The following is a 25,756-nucleotide window of genomic DNA, read 5'->3' as shown; positions in this document are numbered from 1 at the left end:
TGAGAGAATTGCAAAATTCTATTTGTCTAGTCTACCTAGATGATATAATAGTATTTAGCACTTCTTTACAGGAGCATATCGTTAATCTTGGGAAAGTGTTTCAGAAATTGCGTGAATCCAACTTTAAAATACAAATGGATAAATCGGAATTTCTTAAACTCGAAACCGCGTATCTAGGTCACATTATTAGCAAAGATGGGATAAAACCTAACCCAGATAAGATATCTGCCATCCAAAAGTATCCCCTTCCGAAAACTCCAACCGATATTAAACGATTTCTAGGTCTATTAGGTTATTATCGGAAATTCATACCAGATTTCGCTAAAATCACGAAGCCCATGACACAATGCTTAAAAAAGGGTTCAAAGATAACATTTTCTAAAGATTACATTGAATGTTTCGATAGGTGTAAAACATTATTAATGAACGATCCAATTCTCCAGTATCCTGATTTCAATAAAGAATTTATTCTTACGACTGATGCGTCGAATTTAGCCATCGGTGCTGTACTCTCGCAAGGCCCCGTTGGTTCCGATAAACCAATTGCGTACGCTTCACGTACACTTAATAGTAGCGAAATTAATTATAGTACGATTGAGAAGGAATTATTAGCAATTGTCTGGGCAACGAAATATTTCCGTCCTTACCTTTTTGGCCGCAAGTTTAAAATTATAACTGATCATAGGCCCCTTCAATGGGTCATGAATTTAAAGGAACCTAATTCCCGTCTCACACGTTGGAGGCTCAAACTTAGCGAATACGATTACACCGTAATTTATAAGCAGGGAAAGCAAAATTGTAACGCCGATGCTTTATCGCGTATTCAAATTAACAATGAGGAAACAGATTCTTTAGCGGTTAATCCAACAGAAACAACACCTTCGTTAATAAGAAGAAGTTCAGATACAATTACTGTTAATTCAAATTCAAGTACAATTACTGCACATTCGAAATCAAGTACTCTTACAGCAAATTCCGACACCGTCACAGTTCATACTGACGCGGAGAACCCAATTCTAGATATACCTATAACAGATCACCCGTTGAATAAATTTAAGAGACAGATAGTTATTACTTTAATAGATAGAGTACCGAGTAAGCCTATAATTTCAAAACCTTTTGAAAATCATACTAAGATAGATATTAATGTTAACAAAGCGAATATTGATAGCGAAATAGTTTCACTAATTAAAAAATATGTAGATCCTAAGATAAAAACTGCAATTCTAGTTCATCCCCCTGATGCTATGTGTACTATAGTTCCAATAATACAGAGTAATTTTAAAAGTTCATGTATGGATTTAGTTCTTACAAAATTAGAATTGCAAAATGTCAAAGATTACTTTAAGCAACAGGAAATAATACGAAATTATCATGAAGGCAAAACTAACCATCGCGGAATTAACGAAACTCATTTATCTTTATCTAGGAAATACTTTTGGCCTAAAATGAAGGAAGCAGTAACTAAATATATTAATGAGTGTAGCATATGTGGTCAAGGGAAATATGATAGAATTCCAGTAAATCCAAAATTTCGAATCGTAGTTCCTCCTACAAAACCTTTTGAAATAGTACATCTCGATTTACTTAGTATTGATTCTCAGAAATATCTCACTATAATAGATGCATTCTCTAAGTATGCTCAAGCATATTGTTTAAAGGACGCAACCGCAATAAGCGTAGTTCAGGCTCTTTTGACGTTTGGTACACATCATGGCTTACCTATGACTGTCGTAACGGATCGAGGTCCTGAGTTCACGAACCAAATATTCAGTGAATTTGTAAGGCTTCATAGAATAAATCACCATAAGTTATTAGCTCATGCACCTAACGAAAATGGTATGGTAGAACGGCTTCACTCAACTTTATTAGAACACATACGTTTACTAAAACTTGAACGACGTGGTGAATTAATCATTAACTTAATGCCGTATGCTGTTCTTGCCTATAATAGTTCGATCCACAGTTTTACGAAGTGCAGGCCTCTTGACATTATAACCGGTCATTTAGATCCCCGCGATCCTGTAGATATCGATCTATCAGAAAATGTCTTACAGCAATATATGCAAGAACATCGCGATAGTATGCACAAAGTATTCAAAATTATTAATGAATCGTCTTTGGAACGCCGTACTCAAATTACAGAAAACATTAATAGGAACCGCGAACCCGAAATACAGTATTATCCAGATCAACAAATTTTTGTAAGAAATCCTAGGGCTAGTCGACAAAAGACCGCACCGCGTTTTACGCACGATACTGTACTGGCTGATTTACCTATTCATATCTATACTAAGAAGAAATATGGCGCTGTTGCTAAATCTAGGCTTAAGAGGGTACCTAAATTGTTACAGAATCCTTCCTCTGATCCTGTGCCAGATTCAAGCAGAAGATCCCACCCTGACTAGCTTGGATGACGGACCTGGTATATTACCATTTAATATTGGAACTGCTAGAATTGTCACTCATTATCATTCATTTTTGCAAATTATTAATTTAAAGGATATTCGTGATAGTATAACCATAGTAAAGGATCAATTAAATTCATTAACGCCTAATTTGCACGATAAATTATTTTCGCTTTATAATTCACATATTGAACACTTGCATTATAAGATTATTAAATTGTCAAATCAGTTGGAAACTTTTGAACCCAATCGCATAAAGAGAGGTCTCATAGATGGTTTAGGTTCTGTTATAAAAAGTATTTCTGGTAATCTAGACTATACAGATGCAATTAAATATGATACCGCAATTAAATTATTACAAAATAATGAGAATAAATTGGTCACAGAAATGAATAATCATATAAGCCTCAGTAAAGATTGGATAGAACAACAATCTGATATTTTAAACAACTTAATTAAAAATCAGGAAAAAATTGAAATAGCTATAAATGATTTAAAGGCCAATAATTTAAACGTTACTCTATACATAGATTTAATTCAACGTGTAGCGATTTTATCAGATAATATAGATGATATATCTGAAGAATTACATAGATTAGAAAATTTATTAGGTTTTATTCGTGCGAAAAGTACGCATCATCTTATGTTCAATTCAAATTCTCTAAAAGAAATGCTAAATAAATTACACAAATTTTATGGCAAAGAGCAAATCCCTCAAGTTAATTATAGAGAATATTTTGATTTAGTTAAACTAGGCTATTATTATAGTAATAGGAATATAGTTATAGTTTTTATGTTCCCGGTTGTCCTTCCTGCTACCTTTGAATTATTTAAATTATCCATAGTTCCTAATAAAGATAGTAAAGTCCTAATTCCACCCTATCCTTTTGTGGCAATTCACAACGAGGATTTTATGTACATGGAGGCAGAATGCCCGAAGTCTGGCCTAGGGTATCTATGTGAGGACAAGCTGAACCATCATCGATCCAAAAATGACTGCGTGTATCACCTTATTACCACGCAACGAGTCGTCGCATCTTGTCTCTTCACGCCTGTGGAGCTCGGAGCGCCCGCACTAGAAAAATTAGACGACGCCCACTACGTCATCAGTTTCCCCAAGCCATCAAAAATCCACTTATCATGCTCGCAAGATCAATATGACGTCATTAAAGGAAGCTACTTAGCCACAATACCCAAAAACTGCATTCTTCAAACGGAGGCTTTCAAGATAGTCAATCGAGAAGACCATATCAAAGGACAGATAATGAAAATTGCAAACCTGCCAGATTCCAGCCAATATAATACAGATGAAGAAGTTCTGAAGTTAAATTCGATAAATTTGGATAAATTACACGCTAGTAACAGAGCTATATCAATGGAAATGCCTATCAGTACTAACAACGGATACGAGATTCTCTATATGCAGCCTTCCATAATACCGATATATGTTATATTAATAACGAGTGCAGTTGCCCTAGTGACATGGTACGTCGTACGGAGACTGCGTACATCAAAGCCTATTACTACGAGTGTTCATGGTAATCAAAAAGAAGAAATAGAACATCAATCGGCGGAGGGTGAAATTTCAGCGATATTAACGAGCCTTGCCCGCCAATAATCGCTGAACTTCAGGAGGGAGGTGTTATGTACCTACATATAAGATTAGAGGATGCATGGGGCCACCCAAGAAGCTGCACCTGTTAGGAATTGCGACATCGCGCACACCTGCGCTTCCAGAGAGTGTTGCGGCAATCATCGCCACCGCGACGCTGCAGCTACCCCGCCGAGGAGGACGAGCACTCTTAGTTCTAACATCGAACGGGAGGGACGTAGGTTAAGTTAGGAGTAATTTATTATGTAATTTTTTTTACAATAAATAATTTAAAGTAAATTTCGGTTTTTTTTGCGCCTTCGCGGGCCGGTCGATATAATTCACTCAATTCACAGAAATAATAATAATAATGTCCTGAAATAATAATTTGGAATCTGGAAGGCCAATAATTAGTTGGGATGTCCAATAAAGCACTTCAGCTTAGGTATGTTTAATTATAATGATAGCAAATGTATAAATAAATATTAATCGCATGGTTTAGTGATTGCACCAAGGCGAGGTTCAAGTTATTTATTACATTGTAATTATTAAGGTAAACGCAGGTATTAACGACCCCTCTAAGGCAATTTCAAAATCAACCATATTTTTTAAGTATACTGGTTCTTCTAAAGATTTATAATTTCATTTTATATGCTAGTGTTATGTATAAAAAATGTATTAATTGAAGCAAATACATTCTAATAAAGGATTATCTTGTAAAAAATAATTTACAATGTGACTTAGTCGATTGTTGCTATTACCGACCCATAAAAACGGCTGTGAAGCTATTAACGATTTTTATGCAGCTATTCCCGATCGTATGTGAGAGGAAGCCTTTTTCCAGCAATGGAATGTATAGAAGCTAGTGATGATGATGATTACCGATCTTAATAAAATTTAAAATTTAAAATTTAATCTTAATAATTTTTTAATTAATCAACATAATACTATTAATATATGTACATATATTAAATTAAGGATTTCAAACTCTAGGATATTTCGTTATGCTATTTGATTGATTGCTTCGGCGAGTTGTGTTTCACTGAATACTTTTCGCCGCTTTCGTGGCTCCATATTTCTGGAAAAAATATATCTAATTATATGTTTTATGTTAATTTAACCTAAAAAAAATATAATTTTTAATAGGCACCTATTATGTCATAAAAGTAATAAAAATATATTTGCACGCTCAATTAGGAGCGGAATGTTTAAGGATCAATATTATCTGTATATACAAACATCTTTATTCTACATTCTGCAAATAAAGCAATTTGAATTTGAATTTGTAGATGAGAAACTAAACAATCTATATTCGATCGGTAATAGCTTCCTATAGTTGCTATTGCCGACCCACATGGGTCGGTATTAAAGTATGTAAGTATAAACCTAAATTGTATTACCGACCCATAAAAAAATGGTTATTTTAATTCATTTGACCATCAGACTATAAAATAGATTATAATTGATTAATGTCATACAAAATATGAACAAATGCATATTGTTTAAACAAAAAAAAAACAATGATTTACTACTGTCACTATTCGATAGGGATCCTCGAAAATATCATAACTTTGTATAAATTGACAACGCTAAAAGACACAACACTAGACAAAAAAGTTTAGTCGCTAATAGATTTTTATGAAGACTCATAGCTTAGATTTAAACTGGTCCATAAAACCACTTGTGTTAGTGTGATATAATAACATAAAAGAAAATAAAACAAAAAGTTACGTTGCTGCCATTGCCGACTTACGGGTCGTTGATACCTGCCACGACTTAAACTGGTGAAGCTAACACCGTCCCATTTTAATTTTAAGTTTTATCGTTTCAAATTATTTTTTATTAATAAAATGTTGTAAGAAATGAAAAGTTGACACTTAAATGCATTGACATTTAGTAATATAAATTAAAGTATAGATGTCATTTATTTGTAAATGTCTTAAAAAGATACTCACAGTACTTACCCGAAGGAACAACGGAACAGTACGATACGTCCTGCTTCCACGCTACCCCGCAGCAACTTACGCATTTTAACTCTTTTTTGCTCAGTTACTCACTCTAACGTTAAAGTATACGATGCTCAATTAATACATTCGTGTATAACTTTGCCTACCTATAGCTAGAATAGTTCTGGAAACGTTTAAATTTCGAATTACTTTTATAAGTCGGTAATACCTTCAGATTTTCGATGGGTCGTTGATAGCTGCGTTTACCCTAATATTATAATTCCTAGATATTATTATTAAAAATTATTATGAACGGCAATTAATATTTACGCGTTTTTATTTTACGTTATTATTTCATTCATTTAGGATGTGCAGGATGTGCCGTATTTGCCTTATACGTTGCGCAATAATTATATTCTATGCGTATACGCAGGTTTATTCGTTGAGTCGCGAGTCGATATAATTTAATTTTCATGAGTATTTCAGGGTGAACACAAAAATAATATTAAACTGGTTAAGTAAGTACGTGTTGCAATACATGCAGTGAAGGGTTCCGTCTCAAAAAAGGGCCACTTTTGATCCTATTATTTCAGTAGGCGAACAATTTATACAATGACTTCGCATGTCGATTGTCGAGGGGAAAATTATTATGTTTCACTTTTCACTTATCATGTAGGTATGGGAGGTGCCTAAAATATATATTCTCGATGGTTTCTTCGTATTTATTATTATTTTATTTTGTTAACTTGTCAAATATATTGTAATATGGAATTTGTAAGGGAAGGCACTGCCTTCTGAGACCTAGTTCAGAAGGCAGAGCATTATTATAATGTTATATTTCAAGTTGCTAATAAATTTTATTTTTTTATTTATTTATTAAAGATTGATAAGTGTGGGCCACACGTCTTATCAACTGTGTGGCAAATATAGCTTGATATATCTTATTAATATAGATGGTGATATGGACATAATATCTAAGCCTAGTATAGACGGACATGACGAAAGTTTAGTAAATTTTGTTACGGAGCCCTAAAAAGGCCCAGAGGCGGGAGTGACCAGGGGTAAAAAAGAGCCTATTAAGTTTTAGTTGTTTACAATCTACATTGACGTTATCATGCTTGGACCATTAAATAAAATATATTCATGATGTAAATGTATTCATAGTGCCGGCTCGGAGTAGGCAATATTTCGGTACCAGTCTCTATGCGCCTTGCGTTAGTGTTACATGTGTTTAAAATTATAATATTTTAGTGTTTTATGTTGACCTCTAAGTAAGTAAATATCTTTATAATAAAACGAAATTGAAGATTTTCTTTTAAAGTTAAAAAGCTATTGCAGTTGTTCGCGTGTGTTCTGAGCAAATGATCTTAATTAAGCAATTATTTTGTGATAAACAATGATAGGTTTTATAATTACCATCTGATTATGTTAAGTGTATAACCGGAAATTCAAACTTGATTAAGTTATGTGTTTATCTAAATGAAATGTTGTTTTTCTAACTATGATTAATTATAAAAAAAAAATTGGTAAAAATGTATTTAAAAATTCTGAGAGGATTAGTAGGTAGGTATATTATTTAATAGATAAAACGAAGATAAGACAAAAAAAATAAGTGGTTTATATATAATATTATAAAACTAGCTTTCGCCTTTCCGCCAGCAGCTTCACGCGCGTAGTCAAAGAAAAACCTGCAGTTTCCGTTCCCGTGGGATTTCCGAGATAAAGCCTATCTTATGTCTTTTGAGTTTAGGCGGACAGTTTATACATACAGACACGCAGACAAAAATTCTAAAGCCTATATTTTTGGCTACGATATCTATTGAAGATCACGCCCAGTATTATTCAAAAAAAATATTCAATGTACCTACCGTTTTGACTTTCCTACGATTTTATTATATGTATATTGTATAAATAACATAGTAGGTTTACACAAAAATGTAGTTCAACAACTTTGTTGCATCTCGAATCACAACGCGGCCCTCTGCAAGATTATATCCGGTCATACCTACATAAATTATTATTGTTGATATTGATCTTACTCTTGACTCCTACGTCTATTAATACAAAACTAGTTTAAATTAGGTAATTTTAAACGAGAAAGCCAATTAGGTAGGTTCTAAAATACCTATGTGGTGACTGGTGTTATGTAAAAGAATACGTCGGTATAAATCTATACTAATATTATAAAGCTGAAGAGTTTGTTCGTTTGAACGCGCTAATCTCAGGAACTACTGGTCCGATTTGAAAATTATTTCGGTGTTAGATAGCCCATTTATCGAGGAAGGCTATCCATACTAATATTATAAATGCGAAAGTAAATCTGTCTGTCTGTCTGTTACTCAATCACGCCTTAACTACTGACCCAATTTGCATGAAATTTGGTATAGAGATATTTTGATACCCCAGAAAGGACATAGGATAAGTTTTATCCCGGAAATCCCACGGGAACGGGAACTATGCGGGTTTTTCTTTGACTGCGCGGGCGATGCCGCGGGTGGAAATCTAGTAGGCTATACGTATAATATCATCACGCTAAGACCAACAGGAACGGAGCAATGTGGGTGAAACCGAGCGGAACAGCTAGTCCTACTAAAATAAACTTATTAAACAGTAAACTACTGCATTGTCACCGATCCTGGATAATATAAAAAACCTAGGTAATAAATATGTGTCCGCTAAAGAAGTCAGTTACTTACATGCAAACATACTGGTGATTTGGTGAAGCTAATAGGTATTCTGAGCGTATTAAAAAGACAATCAATCATCAATCAATCATCATCAGCCCAGATACGTTCCCACTGCTGGGACACGGGCCTCCTATGAGGGTACAGGCCATAATCCACCACGCTGGCCAAGTGCGTGTTGGCGGATGACACATGTCGTCAAACTTTTTAATTCTTCGACATGTCGGTTTCCTCACGATGTTTTCCTTCACCGTTCGAGCAGTGGTGATGTTACAACATGCGCAGATAAATTGAAAAATCAATTTAATTCCTGCGCGCTCGCCTGGTCTCGAACCCCGGTCCGAGGTCTCACCACTGAGCCACCACTGCTCCAAAAAAGACAATACTAAACAAAAATATATGAAAACAATAATTGCTTTAAATTTACCTAATGCTATTCTACAGTCTACTTTATGTTAGCAGTTAGGCAATGTAAGGGAGTTCATTGACCTGCATTACGAAGCCCGACTTACAAAATCTTGCGTGTTTAAAATCGGCCTTAAATGACTTACATATTATAATGACAAAACAGTAGAGAAATTGTCTGAGAAAACCTCATTTACTTACTGGTTACGTAACATTAAGTATGTTTATTTAAAATAGTGTATTTACAAGTCAAGAACAATATTGGCATATTGATTTGTAAATAATGTCATCTTATATATAAATGGTAGGTATAACATTATAATATTAATATGTAAGTAGGTACTAGCGGTCCGCCCCGGATTCGACCGTGGTACATGTTTACGTTTTCTCTACATAAGAACCATCCTCGTACTTCAAGGAATATAATAAAAAAATGATTATCGAAATCGGTTCAGCCGTTCTCAAGTTATGCGCTTACCAACACATTTTGGGATTCATTTTTATTAGAGATGCGCCGAATAGTGGTTTCACCGAATAACCGAATACCGAATACTATTCGGTTAAAACCTTACCGAACCGAATATTCGGCCGAATTATTCGGTTCAATGTTTTGTGATGCGTAAACCGGTTCTAACGGGTCGCAAGTAGCTGCTGGCTCGGTGGCGAGCGAGCCTACCTCACCGCCCGCCACCCGCGCAGTGACGGATTAACCCTTAATCAAATTAAGCAATTGCTTAGGGCATCAGGCCTGAGGGGGCACCAGAAAAAGCACAAAAAAAAATCCGTCCTCAGGGCATCACGTCGTGGAAAAATATACAAAGAAACATCAGACAAATTCTCATTCTTGAATAAAATACCCGATGCCGATAAAATTATGTGTCCCGATCAAACTGCAGAATACAGTCAGCACAGTACAAATCTAGTAAACACATATCCAGAAGACCTTAAGGGTAGGCTCCCTAAATTTTATGTGAATTTGCATTAATATTCTGAAACAGGCACACATACAATCAAAATGGAACTTTAGTTTAAGATTTACTAGGTTTCCGCCCGCGGCTTCGCCCGCGCAGTCAAAGAAAAACCCGCATAGTTCCCGTTCCCGTGGGATTTCCTGGATTGCGTCATTTTCCCGGGATAAAAAGTAGCCTATGTCCTTTCTTAGGTATCAAAATATCTCCATACCAAATTTCATGAAAATTGGTTCAGTAGTTTAGGCGTGATTGAGTAACAGACAGACAGACAGAGTTACTTTCCCATTTATAATATGTATTAGTATGGATTGGGTCTTTTTCTTTCGATGTACAAGACAGTTACGTAATTGTAACATTTTCGCTCGATTCATTTATTATTCAAAAATCATGCCTTTTTTAAGGATTATTACATTTTTTTAAAGATTTACTTGGACTTTATGTCTAAAATAAATGTTAACAGTAAGAAAATAGAGTTTACTATGGAATCCCAAGATATTTTTTCTCTAGATCAATTATTACTTAAGTTATAAACGAAATAAGAATTGAGACTTACTTTTCGAGCTCGAACGCGATCAAAGAGCGCATGCGATATTCAGCTTTATTACGGCTGTGTTAGCGTCTAGACAGTACCGTAACCGGTCTCTCAGTGCCAGAAATTATGTTAGGGAGCCTCCTCTTAAAACCGAATTAATAACAGAAATTCAACAGTTTCATTCATATGTCATATAAAATAAGTTCCAGACCCAGTGATTCGGCTCGCACAAGTTTACATCAAACTCACGGACAATTGTATAAAATAATACCTACATGATGATAAGATTGAATCAGCTTTCCCTAATGTGGAAACAGCCCTGCGTATATTTTTATCGCATATGATTACAAATTGCTCAGCGGAACGTTCTTTTTCAAAATTAAAAATATTAAAAAATGAAAAAAGAACAAAGATGATACAATAATATTAATAATTTCGGCTCGATAATTTATCGATATTGTACATAGAGTCCGATATGTTAAAAACGTTAGACGTTAATACTATCTTGCGTGAATTCAATGCTCGGAAAAGCCGCAAGGCGCATTTCAATAAATAAATAAATTATGCTTTGGTTTTTATTATTGTCGCACCTACTCCACTTATAAAATACGTTACATCTCATCATCTTATTTTACAAAAAACTAATGTTTTTAGGCGGTAAAGGTTTAAAGACCGATTCTAGTCGACATACGGATAGGGGGGCCCACAGGCATGAATTGCTTAGGGCATCTAGTAGTCTTAATCCGTCACTGCACCCGCGTATATCGCCCGCGCACTCCGTGCCATCTCAGTTGTGTTGAAACATCGCACGAATACGTTACAAATTAAAACAAAAGAATATTAAAATTTTTATATTGTTTAAAAGTTTTATATTTTTACTTTAAGTTAGTGTTTACAATATGAGCGGACGTAAAAGATCGCGAGCTTGGGACTTTTTTTATGAAATGCAAGATGACAAAACAAAAGTTATAGTCCGGTCTATTTACACATTCAAGTTTACATAAATTCCCATAAAGCTGAATATTGGCATAGTTGTTCAAAACATCATTATAAAGAAAATCTCAAAAGTCCTCATCGTTCCGAGGTGTGCTAAAAATTTGGCACGGGGTCAAAGGTCAAAAAAATGAGTTTTTTGCGATTTTTAGCGAAACGGTGAGTTTTTTCGCAAAATTACCCCAGTACAAAATTGTAGATCACAAAATTCTCTACAAAAAATATATCAATAATTTTTTTCCTAAAAGCCACCATTTTGGAGATATAACGTTCCGAAAAGTTGGATCAGTCGTAATCCCTCTATTTTGCACACGTTTCCACGCCACCTATGAGGTAGTGTACAAAGCGCGTTTTTTTTAACGTGGTTTCCCCAGTAGGCCTATTCCACGGGTCTGCTGAGATTTTATATGTTTTAAAACTATTGCAAAATAATATTATATATTATAGTGGGCAAAAACAACGGCGGTGTAATTAAATAAAGTACTTAAAATAAAAAGTTAGTCGTCTGATTCATAACTGTCCAAGATTTCTGTTTCTTCTTCTTCTTGATCTTCTTCTCCTTCTTCTTCCTGTTCATCCTCTTGTTCTTCTTCTTCTTCTTGTTCTATTTCACACGTAAACTGCCCCAATAGCGATTCCTGATCGGTATCAAACGAATCTTCAAGAGTTGGTGACTCAACATTCGAGCATGATCGGCCTTGACAGTGTGTGCATGCCAGGGAACAAAACAGTCCAACTTTTCTGCAACCACATTTTGCACTACACCCTTTCTTGCAGTTGCAAAATATTGTGTTGAGAAGTTTCTCAGGTGCTGGTGGAAGTAAAGTTTGAACTGGCTCTAGTGTATTGTCGATCAACTTCCAACCCCAGTCTTTAGGGTCCAGCTGATTGCCAAGCCACACTTGAACTTGGTAATATACCCGAAACAGATGTTGATGAGCAGCTACTGAGGTTGGAGGAAGAGAAGCTAAGTTGACTTGTTTTTTATTACGCGTATTTTTCACGAAAGATGTGTATCGCAACTTATCTAAGCAAGTGGTTTTTTTGGGGGCTCCGTACATAGCAAGAAGAAATTGAACTCCGTTGGTGATAACATGTTGTTGAGTTGAATTACCATATATATATGTGGCGTACGTGTGCAAAATAGAGGGATTACGACTGATCCAACTTTTCGGAACGTTATATCTCCAAAATGGTGGCTTTTAGGAAAAAAATTATTGATATATTTTTTGTAGAGAATTTTGTGATCTACAATTTTGTACTGGGGTAATTTTGCGAAAAAACTCACCGTTTCGCTAAAAATCGCAAAAAACTCATTTTTTTGACCTTTGACCCCGTGCCAAATTTTTAGCACACCTCGGAACGATGAGGACTTTTGAGATTTTCTTTATAATGATGTTTTGAACAACTATGCCAATATTCAGCTTTATGGGAATTTATGTAACCTTCCTCCTGATTTTAGGCTTAAATAGACCGGACTATTACCTAAGTGTAATTTGTGTGATTGTGTTATTTCTCGAGTAGGGCGCAGTGCCAGTGAATGTTGACTATAGTTTAAAAAAATAATGTCATTCTATTGGGACTAAAAGCATTGTCTTCAGACTTCAGGATTTAAAGTACATATAATAAATATTAAATAATGACTAAGTGCTAATAATAAACATGATTAAATTATGTTGATGTAAATTTACAAAATAAACGTTGATTTGAAATGTAATGATTGTTTTATTTTATATACCTTAGGTTCAACACATTCTTCATAGGATTTCTTTGACTTGTGTATAGTATGACATAAATCATTCATAATATGAAGTTATTTATTTAGTTCTATAGCCAAGAAAGTAGAAATACTGATACCGAATATATTCGGCACCAAAACCGAATAATTCGGCCGAATACGAATAGTGAAAAAGATGCCGAATATGCCGAATACCGAATATGTATTCGGTATTCGGCGCATCCCTAATTTTTATATTATACTAGCGGTGCACCCCGGCTTCGCCCGAGGAACATGTTTACGTTTTCTCTACATAAGATACATCCTCGTACTTCAAGGAATATAATAAAAAAAGAATTATCGAAATCGGTTCAGCCGTTCTCGAGTTATGCGCTTACCAACACATTTTGCGATTCATTTTTATATATAAGACTAGCGGTCCGACCCGGCTTCGCCCGTGGTACATATTTACGTTTTTTCTACATAAGAACCATCCTCGTACTTCAAGGAATATAATAAAAAAAGAATTATCGAAATCGGTTCAGCCGTTCTCGAGTTATGCGCTTACCAACACATTTTGCGATTCATTTTTATATATAAGAAGACTAGCGGTCCGCCCCGGCTTCGCCCGTGGTACATGTTTACGTTTTCTCCACATAAGATCCATCCTCGTACTTCAAGAAATATAATAAAAAAAGAATTATCGAAATCGGTTCAGCCGTTCTCGAGTTATGCGCTTACCAACACATTTTGGGATTCATTTTTATATAATATAAGATTATACAATACGATCATATGTGTACTTTACAAAATATTATACGAAAACCTACCGACTACACAGAGCTCTACATAACGTAAATATGTACCTAATATGTAGTAATATATGTATAATTATTATAATTAATTAAGAAAAACCGGCCTAACACATTATTTAACTAGGTTTAGTAATAAAAACAAGTCGTGAGAACGACCAGTAATAACAAGATTTTATCAGCCCTGGAAAGATTTTGATGACTTGAAATGGGTACATATTCTTATACTTAGTACATACTAGCTTCCACCCGCGACTCCGTCGGCGCGGAAAAATTAAGAAAAATTACGATTTATTTTTTTTCTACGTATTTTTCCGGGATAAAAATTAGGTATCCTATTTTATGCCCAGGATAATAAGGTATAATTATACCAAGTTTCATCGAAATCGAACCGTTAGTTTTCACGTGATGCCTGAACATTGTAGACAGACAGACAGACAGACAAAAATTTTTTTAATCACATATTTGGGCTTGGAATCGATCCAGTAACACTCCCTGCTATTTATTTTTTCAATATTTTCAATGTACAGAATTGACCCTTCTACAGATTTATTATATGTATAGATTCCTGCTAGGATTACAATAATATTATGTACTTACGTAAATAAATCGTCAATAATACTGTATTTAATTTATATACTTACCTTTTTTTTATTTTAAAATGAGATATAAATTACATTGCGATGACGTACTTACAAAGTTACTTCGTATTTGATACGTGGGAAAATGCTCAAAAAAATGTTGAAATACGTAATTTAAGTATATATGTAAAACTAGGTTTCCGCCCGCGGCTTCGCCCGCGCAGTCAAAGGAAAACCCGCGTAGTTCCCGTTCCCGTGGGATTTTCTGTATTGCGTCATTTTCCCGGGATAATAAGTAGCCTATGTCCATTGTCCTTTCTCGGCTATCACAATATCTCCATACCCATGATAATTGGTTCAGTAGTTTCGGCGTGATTAGTAACAGACAGACAGACAGAGTTACTTTCGCATTTATAATATTAGTAACTATGGATAGACAGTAATTATAATATTCAGAAAAATTTTAAAATAAACATTATTATTATTCTCATGATACAAATAGAACTAGATTGCCTTGGACTTGGACCAAGATTGACTAAGATCATGATCAGAATTAATTTGACTGGTTTTATAAGCTCGTATTTTCTTCACATTTATTCACATTTTCACATTTTAATTTTTAACCTTAATTTACATTTATACGATTGATGGTTTATCTTATAATAATCAATCTTATTTATCAAACAATTAAATTATGATAAGGATAAATTATTCTGATACCCTGTACCCATTTCACAGCTTTCAGATTCCATCCATATTTGTACCTAACTTAAAATTTTAAACGAAATCTGTTATAATTTTTGGTAGAGTGGTTTATATATACCATCGCCACAGACTAATAATAATACCTATACGCCATCGCGGAGTTATCTCAATATTTGTGAGTAAAAAATTAATTTATAGATTATCCTCCTGGGGCCTGCGGTCATATATATATTACATAAACAATAAAAAAATATTTCAACGCCATCTTTTGCGTATATGCGCGAATAATACCTCAAATCTATGTAGTGGTATGTCATCCACTATATTAAACGGATTTTGGTTTTATAAGTGACAGTGATTTGAAGTATTCTCATTTCGAAGTTGACGGTGGCTGTGCGACGGCAAACACGTGGTCAGTAATCTTATATTTCTAGTGGAACCATTCGTATATTGCAGTATATCTTTGTATATCTAATGATAATAGATATTATTTCTGCAACTGCAATAGTTATTTTGTAAGATAAATCTAAAACTTGTGAAAAATATTAATGTTTTCTTTTATGTCATACTGGTAAGACATTTGGTCTCAATTCTTGCCAAATTGGTATTGGTTACTAGAGTCCCATGTATTACCTATATGACATTCTTTAGTTTATGTTACAGATTTTATTATAATTTCCAAGGATTATAAGATACTGAGATCTACCAACACCTGGATGAGTCAAATATTGACCTATATGATGGACCTATGGAGTTTCTTGCCGGTTCTTCTCCATAGATACTGCTTTCCGAATCGGTGGTAAATGTTAATACTGTTGTGACGATTCAAAATTGCTTTTAGAAGAAGTCTAATTGAATAAATAAATGTTTGAGATGAAGATAATACCCCAAATGATACCGATGAAGCCGCCCAAATACCAGAACATGATTCTTCTTCCATTCGTCCAATGAGTATGAGTCATTTCAGAACAGAATCGTCACTATGTATGTCATCTTCAGTTGTTGGCAGACCATCTCGGGGACGCACATGACGTGGACCAAGCTTATGGGGAGGCTGACCGAGAGGATGGATTAGAAATAAGACCTAGGGGTGGACGTGACAATATAAATACACCACTACGCCGGTGCAAAATACATGAACTGGTCGTTTCTCACCCTTAAAAATACCTATCTATGAACCAAGGTACAAAAAATAGACACAGAACAATGGATAGAATAATAACTATTTAGATTCAAGTTTAAAAATATATAATAACTAAAAAAACATGTAGTTTTTCTTCATTTTCATAAACTTATTACACTTGGAACTGGGACCCCCTGTAATATATACATGACATAAAGAAAATCCAAGTTTTCCACGAAAGATTTTTTTTACAATTTTTTTGAATATTTATAATTGCATTAGAACAGATACAGCTAATTTTTATTACAAAAGAAAGAGAAAAAAATCCTGGGTCTCAGGAGGTTATTATAATTATGTATCATTTAGTTTTCGTAGCGCACGCGAAATAAGTATATCTCATTTTTTTTTAATAATTTTAGTTTGCCTTCATGATATTTATAAACAACTAGCTTTCCGCCCGCGGTTTCACCCGCGTTTTGAATGAAAAACCCGCATAGTTCCCGTTCCCGTGTGATTTCCAGGATTGCGTCATTTTCCCGGGATAAAAAGTAGCCTATGTCCTTTCTCGGGTATCAAAATATCTCCATACCAAATTTCATGAAAATTGGTTCAGTAGTTTAGGCGTGATTGAGTGACAGACAGACAGAGTTACTTTCGCATTTATAATATTAGTATGGATTTTTCAAAGCGGTCAATGAGGCGGGCGATTAGATTTTTTTAGTTCATCATTATATTTGTTTGGATAGAATTTATACGATTTCTTCCACTCAACGAAAAGATAACTAAAATTCACGAAAAATAAAGTAGTTTTATATATGTACGTAGTTTATATCTGTCAACTGTGTTTTATACCTACCTACCTTATAAAACGACCTATATGGTAGGACCAAGGTACATACCTACAATATGATTTCGTGACTATTAGATATAAATTTCTATTATAAAATTTTATTATACTACCTACCTATATATGCATTTTTATACTATTGTTACCTATCGTTTGGTAAATTAGTTTATTAATTATAAAATATTGTTTCAGATATAGATAAGAGCGTTTCATCATGTCAGTCTGCAGTAACATATGTTATTACTTCCGACTGTTCCTGGATAGTGTGATAGACTTTATATTTTCATTATATTGGGAATGTAAAAAGAAAACAATACCAGATTTGAGTGAAGAACATGCTATATTAGCGAACAGTGCAGTAACGCTAGCGAGGAAGATAAAAAATAAAGAATTGAAATCTGAAGATTTGGTGAAAGCAGTTATAGAACGAATTCAATTGGTATGTACCTACTCAATTATAATAAATAAATACAGATCCGTTATATAGAACAGAAGATAGCTGTTACTTATGCTTTAATTTTATGAAAGTAAAACCTCAATAATCTCAGTTCTTACAATTTCTATTACTGTGCCGTGTGCGTAAGTTATCGTTTCTTAAAAAACGTCAAAACAAGACCAAAAAACTCAAACAATCTCTATCAAGTAGACCATAGAGCGTTTACAACAACCACTGTGCGGCTTTCACTCACGGATATTAAATTTCTTTGGAATAGACTTAAAATGTATTTTGTAATTCAATATTTTTTACTATCACTAGTTAGCCGTTCTAAAACTACAAGTTAGTAAACAGAGTTTGATCATAAAATCAAAAGTAAAAATAAATTAGTTACGAGTAATCTAAATGTTAGGGCCCTACTAGAAACCTCAGGGCCCTATCGTAAACAAATTAGATTATTACTATATACTCATTAGCAAACGTTCTATAATCATAAATGTATACTCTACAATGATTTCTATCTACTAGTACTAGTTACTGTAATATTAATAGCAGTAATAGTTATTGTAGGCGCAATCAGTCACTATGTTGATGTTGTTTTAATAATCAATTGCATTACAACATAATGGGTCCTAGTCATGGCAGCGTTGGCCCAGCAAATGCTCGTCAATGTTTTCCGCCATTACGGTGATTATGAATAAACATCTACAAGGACGGCCGATCATAGACATTTAGGCCCTCTACACTATCGTGATTGCCTCTGCTCGCCCAACACTGCCCATTGTGAAGAGGGCCCATTAAGATGAATTTATATCAAAAAGTAAAACCGGCTATTCACCTACCTGCAGCAGGAGCAATATTGGAATTGGCTCAATCAATGTGACGTGTATAAGTAAGCAGGGGCAATTTAAGGACAACTGAAATTGCTCCGTCCGCCGTGCAACCGAGATTGTTCTAATATTGCCCCTGCGGCAGGTACGTGAGTAGCCGGCAAAGAATAACAATTAAAGAGGGTACTAATACTATTTAAATATTGGTTACGCAGGTAAATCCTATAATAAATGCGATAACAGCAGAAAGGTATGAAGCTGCGCTAGAGGAAGCAAGAGAGGTAGACCGGCAGATCGCCGCTGGCCTCTCGGAGGAGATGGCCAAGAAACCTTTCCTTGGTAAGATTATTATTTTCCTATTATGCTTTTGAGAATTATTAAGATTAGAAAATTAATCGTATTCGTAAATTTTAATCGTAAAATAATCGTTTTTGATCCTAATAGGGCACCATTATTTTGCCATGAACTACACATAACTTAATAGTTACTACGTTATATGAACTTTATACGTAGTAACTATTTAGTAACCCGAGTTTTTGCTTTACCTTTGAATTTTGAAATCTAATTTTATAGCATTCAAATGCTTTATAAATGAGAATTTTGGATGATTTGGATAGAAATAAAACCAAAAGAGTATAAATAATTCGATTGCTCTGGCGGGATCACGGGTCATGCGTCGCCCCAGAAAGGCAAAGACGCGGGTTCGATTCCCCCGTGGGCCGTGATCAATGTTTTTTTTTATTCATATGGCCTTATTAAAGTCGGCCTAATCCAATTTTATATCTTTCATCAGTAACAAAAACACTTTTATTATTATTTACAAAAGGTGTACCATTCACAACAAAAGAGAGTCAAGCCATGAAAGGCATGCCTATCACGCTGGGTCTGTGGTCACGGCGGAATGATATTGCCACAGAAGATAGTGATGGGATCCTGGTATTGAAGGAGGCTGGGGCCATACCTGTGGCTACTAGCAATCTACCTGAACTACTTATATGGTTAGTCTAAAGGAAATTGGTAGAATAACTTTTACTTGTATTGACATGTTTTACAACTTGTAGGTAATATTGACATGATTTTAAAATAGCAGCTATGGAGTTTCTTGCCGGTTCTTCTCCATAGATACTGCTTTCCAAATCAGTGGTAAATGTTAAAAATTGTTATGACGATTCGAAAGTGATTTATAAGAAGTCTAATTGAATAAATAGTTTGAGTTTGAGTTTGTAGTGTGGAATTGAAAATTCCGTCATTTATCGAATGCTAAATTTTTCTTGAGAAAATAATTTTATGTCATGTTTAAGTTGAGACATCCTGTTTTCCATATATTTATTTTTCATGCTTAGTAAGGACTTAAATAAAAAGCCTTACCTCTTCCTTAAACCTTTAACTAAACAGCGCCATTTAGCGTTCATTAACATACATAATTCCTCTCCAGGCAAGAAACCCGTAACCCAGTGTACGGTATGACCAAAAACCCGCAGCACACAGGGCGAAGCCCCGGGGGCTCCAGTGGCGCGGAGGCCTCTCTCACTGCGTCTTACGCTACACCGATTAGTCTTTGTAAGTTGTTTATAAATAAAAATATTTGTTTATTTAACTACTTAACTTAAATTCCGTAACGAAAAAACCTCACGCTCCCCCACTCCGACGGGCGGAGGTGTGGCTTGAAGGCACTTGAAGCTTTACCGCAAAGAGTAAAGTAATATAAGGGGAACTTTACCGCGGCAATTCCCGAGTGCCACACGTCACATAATATATTATTTAAAAAATGCAGTTTAAAAAATTACGTGTATGATTTCAATTTTCAATGTAGAGTATAGTATTATGTTTTGGTTTTACTTTTTTATTTTTTTACAATCCTGCCTTAAATCTGGGCCTCTGGCTTATGAGTCCATACCTGCGTCTAAAGATATTTGTTTTTGTTTTTTTTTTATGGTATAGGACAGCAAACGGGCAGACGCGTCGCCTGGTGTTAAGCGATACACGCCGCCCATAAGCATCCACTCCACTGGGAAGTGGATGTGTTGCTATCCTCAAAGGGATTTTGAAGGAGTTAGGTAGAAGGGACGAGGATGGGAGGGAATGAGGATGGGAGGGAATGAGGATAGGGAAGGAGAGGATGTTACCAATTAAATTATACGTACTTACCGTATTTTTATTTGTTCAGGTTCTGACATAGGCGGGTCTACTCGTATGCCAGCCATGTATTGTGGTATATTTGGACACCACCCTACCGCTGGTGTTACTAGCTCTAAAGGTAAGATATTTTATTAAATACTAGCTTACCGCCCGCGGCGTCGCCCGCTTTGACTAAAACCTAATATATGTGTACTAAAATCTTCCTCTTGAATCACTCTATCTATTAAAAAAAAACCGCATAAAAATCCATTGCGTAGTTTTAAAGATTTAAGCATACATAGGGACATAGGGACAGGGAAAGCGACTTTGTTTTTTACTATGTAGGTATTAGTAGTGTGGTAGTAGTATGTAGTGATGATATCGTAAATATTTTTTTTCAAATCAATGTTGTCATTTTCGTAATAATTTTCGTCATAATCCTCATAATAATTTGTTACATCTTTTTCTGGACAAATATTTTTAGGGATTAAATTTTTTATAAAAAAAAAGCTCTATGTGGAACTACTCTGTGCTTCGTGTATTTATGACTACCTTCATTGCGAATATTAACTGATTGCGAAGTGTGTTTTATTTTTTCTATAGAAAATACAATGAGCTCATAATGAAGCCCATATTATGTAGACCGTACTATAGGCACAGAATAATAACTAGAAGCAAATTACTTTAAACAATAAATTAAATTAATTTGGAGATTGTCTAACAAAATAAAATACAAAAAACTGCTGTAAGTTTTTGTTTCATATTCAATAACAATAAGTGTACGTCAAGTGCAAATTTTTAAGACATAATTATTGACGACGACGATTCTGTTACTTATTGTTATTATTTCATGTTTGTAGTAGTTATACACATTATATTTTACTAGCTTTCCGCCCGCGGCTTTGGCCTTCGCCTGCTTTGTCTAAAGCCTACTAAATTATATACTAAAACCTTCCTCTTGAATAAATCTATCTGTTAAAAAAAGAGCGTGTGTGTCGAGCACTGACGCGTCGGAAGTGAAACTTCTTTAGGCGCATAGATACCTAAGGCGACGATTTTGGTATCAACGTGACACGTATGTGCTTGAAAATCACGCTCTTTTTATTTTAGAAATAAAAAAGAGCGTGATTGAGCATCTCTGAAAATTTATTTAATTATTAAACTGCTTCATAAACAGGAATCCTCTTCCGCGAAACGCATTCAGACGACACAATGTTCTGTCTCGGCTTTGTCACAAAGCATGCAGAAGATTTGGCTCCACTTACTAAGGTTATAGCGGGGAATAGGGCACATGAGCTGAAGCTGGATGCCGATGTGGATGTTCAGGTAAGCATACAAACATACTTACAGACAGTAGAAATATGAAGTTATAAAAACATAAACGAAAACGCGCCAAAATTTGACAAAAATTGTCGTAACTTAAACTATGGTTTAAACAAGCGTTTTTCGTCGTATAAAAAGATAATTAATTGCTTGGAAATAAAAAAAAGATAATAATTTTAAACAGTCCAGTGTCTTTTTTTCTCACATGTTTTTGTTATTTTTCACAGAAATTAAAGTTTTACTACTTGGAGTCTAGTAATGATGGCCTAATGAGCCCAATGAGGCCTGAAATGAAGGACGTTATGAACAGGTATTTAGTAATAAGAAATTTTATTAAATTAAAGTTATATTAAAAGCAATATTAATTAAACTCGATAATTAATAATGATTTTAATACAACTAACATAAGCATTATTGATTAAACTCGATTAAAAAAACTAGATATTTTTTTCTTTATTTTCGCTCCATTCGATACAAAAATCGCTCTACTCTTTAATCTATGGTCTATATTCGTAAGCAGCTGCAGCGTTTCTCAAACTACTAAAAATTCTAAAATGTTATTTTTACAATTTTTTTTATTATTGTTAGCCTTTCTCGAACTGTCAAAGTTAAAAAGATCTTTTTGTAAATTAATTTTTTACCATAAATTGTATATTTACAGAGTAACCAAAAACATAAAAGAGAAACTAAATATAGAAGTACTTCCATACCGCCATGAGGGTTTCAACCACATGTACAGATTGTGGAGTTATTGGATGGACAAGGAGCCGGAGAATTATTTCACATTAGCAAGTAATAGCGATAAAGAGCCTAGCGGTTTTATTGAATTAGCGAAAAAGGTACAAAAAGTCTTAAACTGAAATAAAAAATAATGTACACAGTAGTTAGGTACATAGGTACTCATAAGTTGGATCTCAATAATTAGTATTTTTAAATGTACATATTGCTTTTATTAGAATCGGATTGCTTTTTCCAAACCGATCTAGGAAAATCAGTTATAATAAAAAAAAGACGTGTGTCACTCGGGGACACGGTGTGTTGCGCTATTGCACGCTATGCCTTCAAGCCACACCTCCGCCCGTCGGAGTGGGGAGCGTGAGGTTTTTTCGTTACGGTATTTCTCGATTCGGTCCCCGCGCTCAAGGCCCGCGATAGAAGCTATGCAATAGCTCAAAATTTAGATAATTTTTCTATGAATCAATTTTTTTTTTTACTTTTTATTAAATTACCTAGACGCAAATTGGTGTCGTCGTTTGAAAGTTATGCGTGCTCAAACATTTCGACGATTAATTTTTGCTATTTATACAGCTAATTATTTAATAACTAATATTATTCTCCTTTTCAGATGATAGGGATGAGCAAACACTGTCTATTCTTAATACTTCGTTTCATAGAATTAAGATACTTACCTCTACCGAATAGCAAATGGGCGGAAGAGATCACGCAAAACATGAAAGATGACTTAGCTGTAAGTATAGTTTTATAAGTGGAAAAAAATATGTAAAACCACAAATATACAGGCCAGGGGCTAGTTATTTTTTATTTTACTAATAGCTACTTAGTTAAATTTAATTTTTTCGGTTAACGATTACGATTACGTTACGATTTATAACGATTTTTGAAATGTTCTTTCTAAAATGATGAGTGATATTCTTTTTTCATATCAAATGCGTCATCTGGTTCAATCTGCTATTTGATTGAATGACTATAGCGTGTTCATTGAATGATGACATTTAATTGAATGGCTAAGAGACAACAAGACAAGCTTTTGACGTGACAACGTCAATAAATTGGTTTGCCGGGTGACACTTTAAGAAACTGCGTTACGCTCCGCTCACGTTATGCGCTCACAATGAGAGCGAGTGAGAGGCACGCGTCCCTTCCACTCGGGCATGGTTAGCCCGCCTAAGAACGAGAGAGACAGACATAAAAAGTCGTTGTCACGTAAAACTTTCGCCCGTATACCGACTTTACAGGCAACCAATTTTTTATTTGACAAGCTTGTTTAATGTAACGATTTCAAACTTACCATGATTAAGATACAGTACTTACCAATTTCTTTACAACCTAAATTTATAACATCAACAAGTTAACTACAGTACTTAGATCTTTTACTTACTATACCATTTTTAATAATACTTTTATTTATTTTCTAGAAAAAATTAGGCGACAATGGAGTCCTACTATTACCAAGTGCACCACAAGCGACTCCCTATCACTACTCGTGTTTCTTGAGACCTTTTAACTTCGGCTTCTTTGGCATTGTTAATGTACTGAAGTGTCCTGCTACTCAGGTAAATCCTACTACATAATAAGTATTATAAATGTGAAAGTTTGTGGGGATGGATGTATGTGTGTGTATTATGTTTGTTACTCTTTCACGCAAATACTACTCAACCGATATCAATGAAATTTAGCACATATATAGACGGTAACTTGGATTTACACATAGGATAGGTTTCATCCCGTAAATCCCACGGGAACGGGAACTATGCGGGTTTTTCTTTAGAAACGCGGGAGAGACCGCAGGCGGAAATTTAGGAATTTAATAATTATTAATCTATACTAATATTATAAAGAGGAAAGATTTGATTGTTTGAATTGGATAGGCTCCGAAACTACTGGCCCGATTAAAAAAAAAGAGCGAGTGTGTCGAGCACACGTGTCAGAAGTGAAACTTCTTTGGCAAGATTCAATGATACCAAAATCATCGCCTTACTCCATGACGTGACGGTACGACGCATAAAGGTTATGACGAGATCTTGAAATTTTGCTCTCAACGCGTCAAGAGAAGTTTCACTTCAATAAAATAATGAAGTCATTATTTAACATTATTAATGTTATCCTTACTTATAAAAATTTAAAACTTTTTACTCTTGCAATCAAAAAGCAGTGTACTAAATAAACTTTTATTTTCGTATAGGTATTAAACTAATCTTATCTCATGAATAATATTATGCAAATGAATGATAACAATGAATAGCAATTTTTTACACGGTCGCGTGATCTTGAACTCTGAGTTCACAATGAATGCATACGTTGATTGTGATATATTTTAAAGTAGTTAATTTCTCCAAAAAAATACTGTGTTGTTCACGTAACTAATAACGCAAAGTACCTTTTTCTTATAAGTCATTTCTTATAAACAAGCTAGCTGTCCATATACGGATTTGCCCGTGTAGTTAAAGGAAACTTGCATAGTTGCATGCGCGTGGGTCCTCGTGGAATATCCAGGATAAAACATCTCCAACTATATTTTTACCAAATTTGATCCAATTCGGTTCAGTGGTTTTGTCATCCAGGAGAGACAAACAGACAGAGTTATTTTCGTGTTTAACTAGTAACTAGGAATTAGTCGAAATTTCTTAAAAAAATGCTGGAAAAAACTGCTGGAAGTAAAAAAAATCCAAATTTATAGTTTTTTGCAAAAAGTAAAAATGACAAATATTAGTGAAGGTACATAACCTGTTTTTTTTATTTCAGGTACCAATAGGCACGAACAGCAGTGGTCTTCCACTTGGTCTCCAAGTGCTTTCCACGCGATACAACGACGCTCTCTGCATTGCGGTTGCTAAATATTTAGAGAAAGAATTCGGCGGTGCTATTATGCCTTGTAATGTTAAATAGTGTAAATAGAAAAGTTTGTTATTAATTGTTTTTTATCCATTTTTATCTTATTTTTATATTAAGAATAAGTTTTAATAAAAATACTGAAAGTGATGTTTGTTTATTTT

General features: G+C 34.5%; 1 protein-coding gene across 1 annotated transcript; it reads left to right on the top strand.

Annotated features, from left to right (window-relative positions):
- The first annotated feature begins 7,171 nt into the window (after positions 1-7,171).
- Positions 7,172-25,742, top strand: LOC123697829 (fatty-acid amide hydrolase 2-like). Its single transcript, XM_045644390.1, has 12 exons — positions 7,172-7,216; positions 17,508-17,754; positions 18,797-18,920; positions 19,408-19,579; positions 20,017-20,141; positions 20,749-20,838; positions 21,877-22,025; positions 22,250-22,332; positions 22,684-22,861; positions 23,368-23,490; positions 24,179-24,316; positions 25,506-25,742. Exons 2-12 carry the CDS (start codon positions 17,530-17,532, stop codon positions 25,647-25,649), a joined length of 1,551 nt encoding a protein of 516 aa, XP_045500346.1. The 5' UTR covers positions 7,172-7,216; positions 17,508-17,529; the 3' UTR covers positions 25,650-25,742.
- The last annotated feature ends 14 nt before the right edge of the window (positions 25,743-25,756 follow it).

Source organism: Colias croceus, chromosome 15 (assembly GCF_905220415.1).
Source record: "Colias croceus chromosome 15, ilColCroc2.1".
Lineage (NCBI taxonomy): Eukaryota > Metazoa > Arthropoda > Insecta > Lepidoptera > Pieridae > Colias > Colias croceus.
This window is presented reverse-complemented; position numbering and strand designations above follow the sequence as displayed.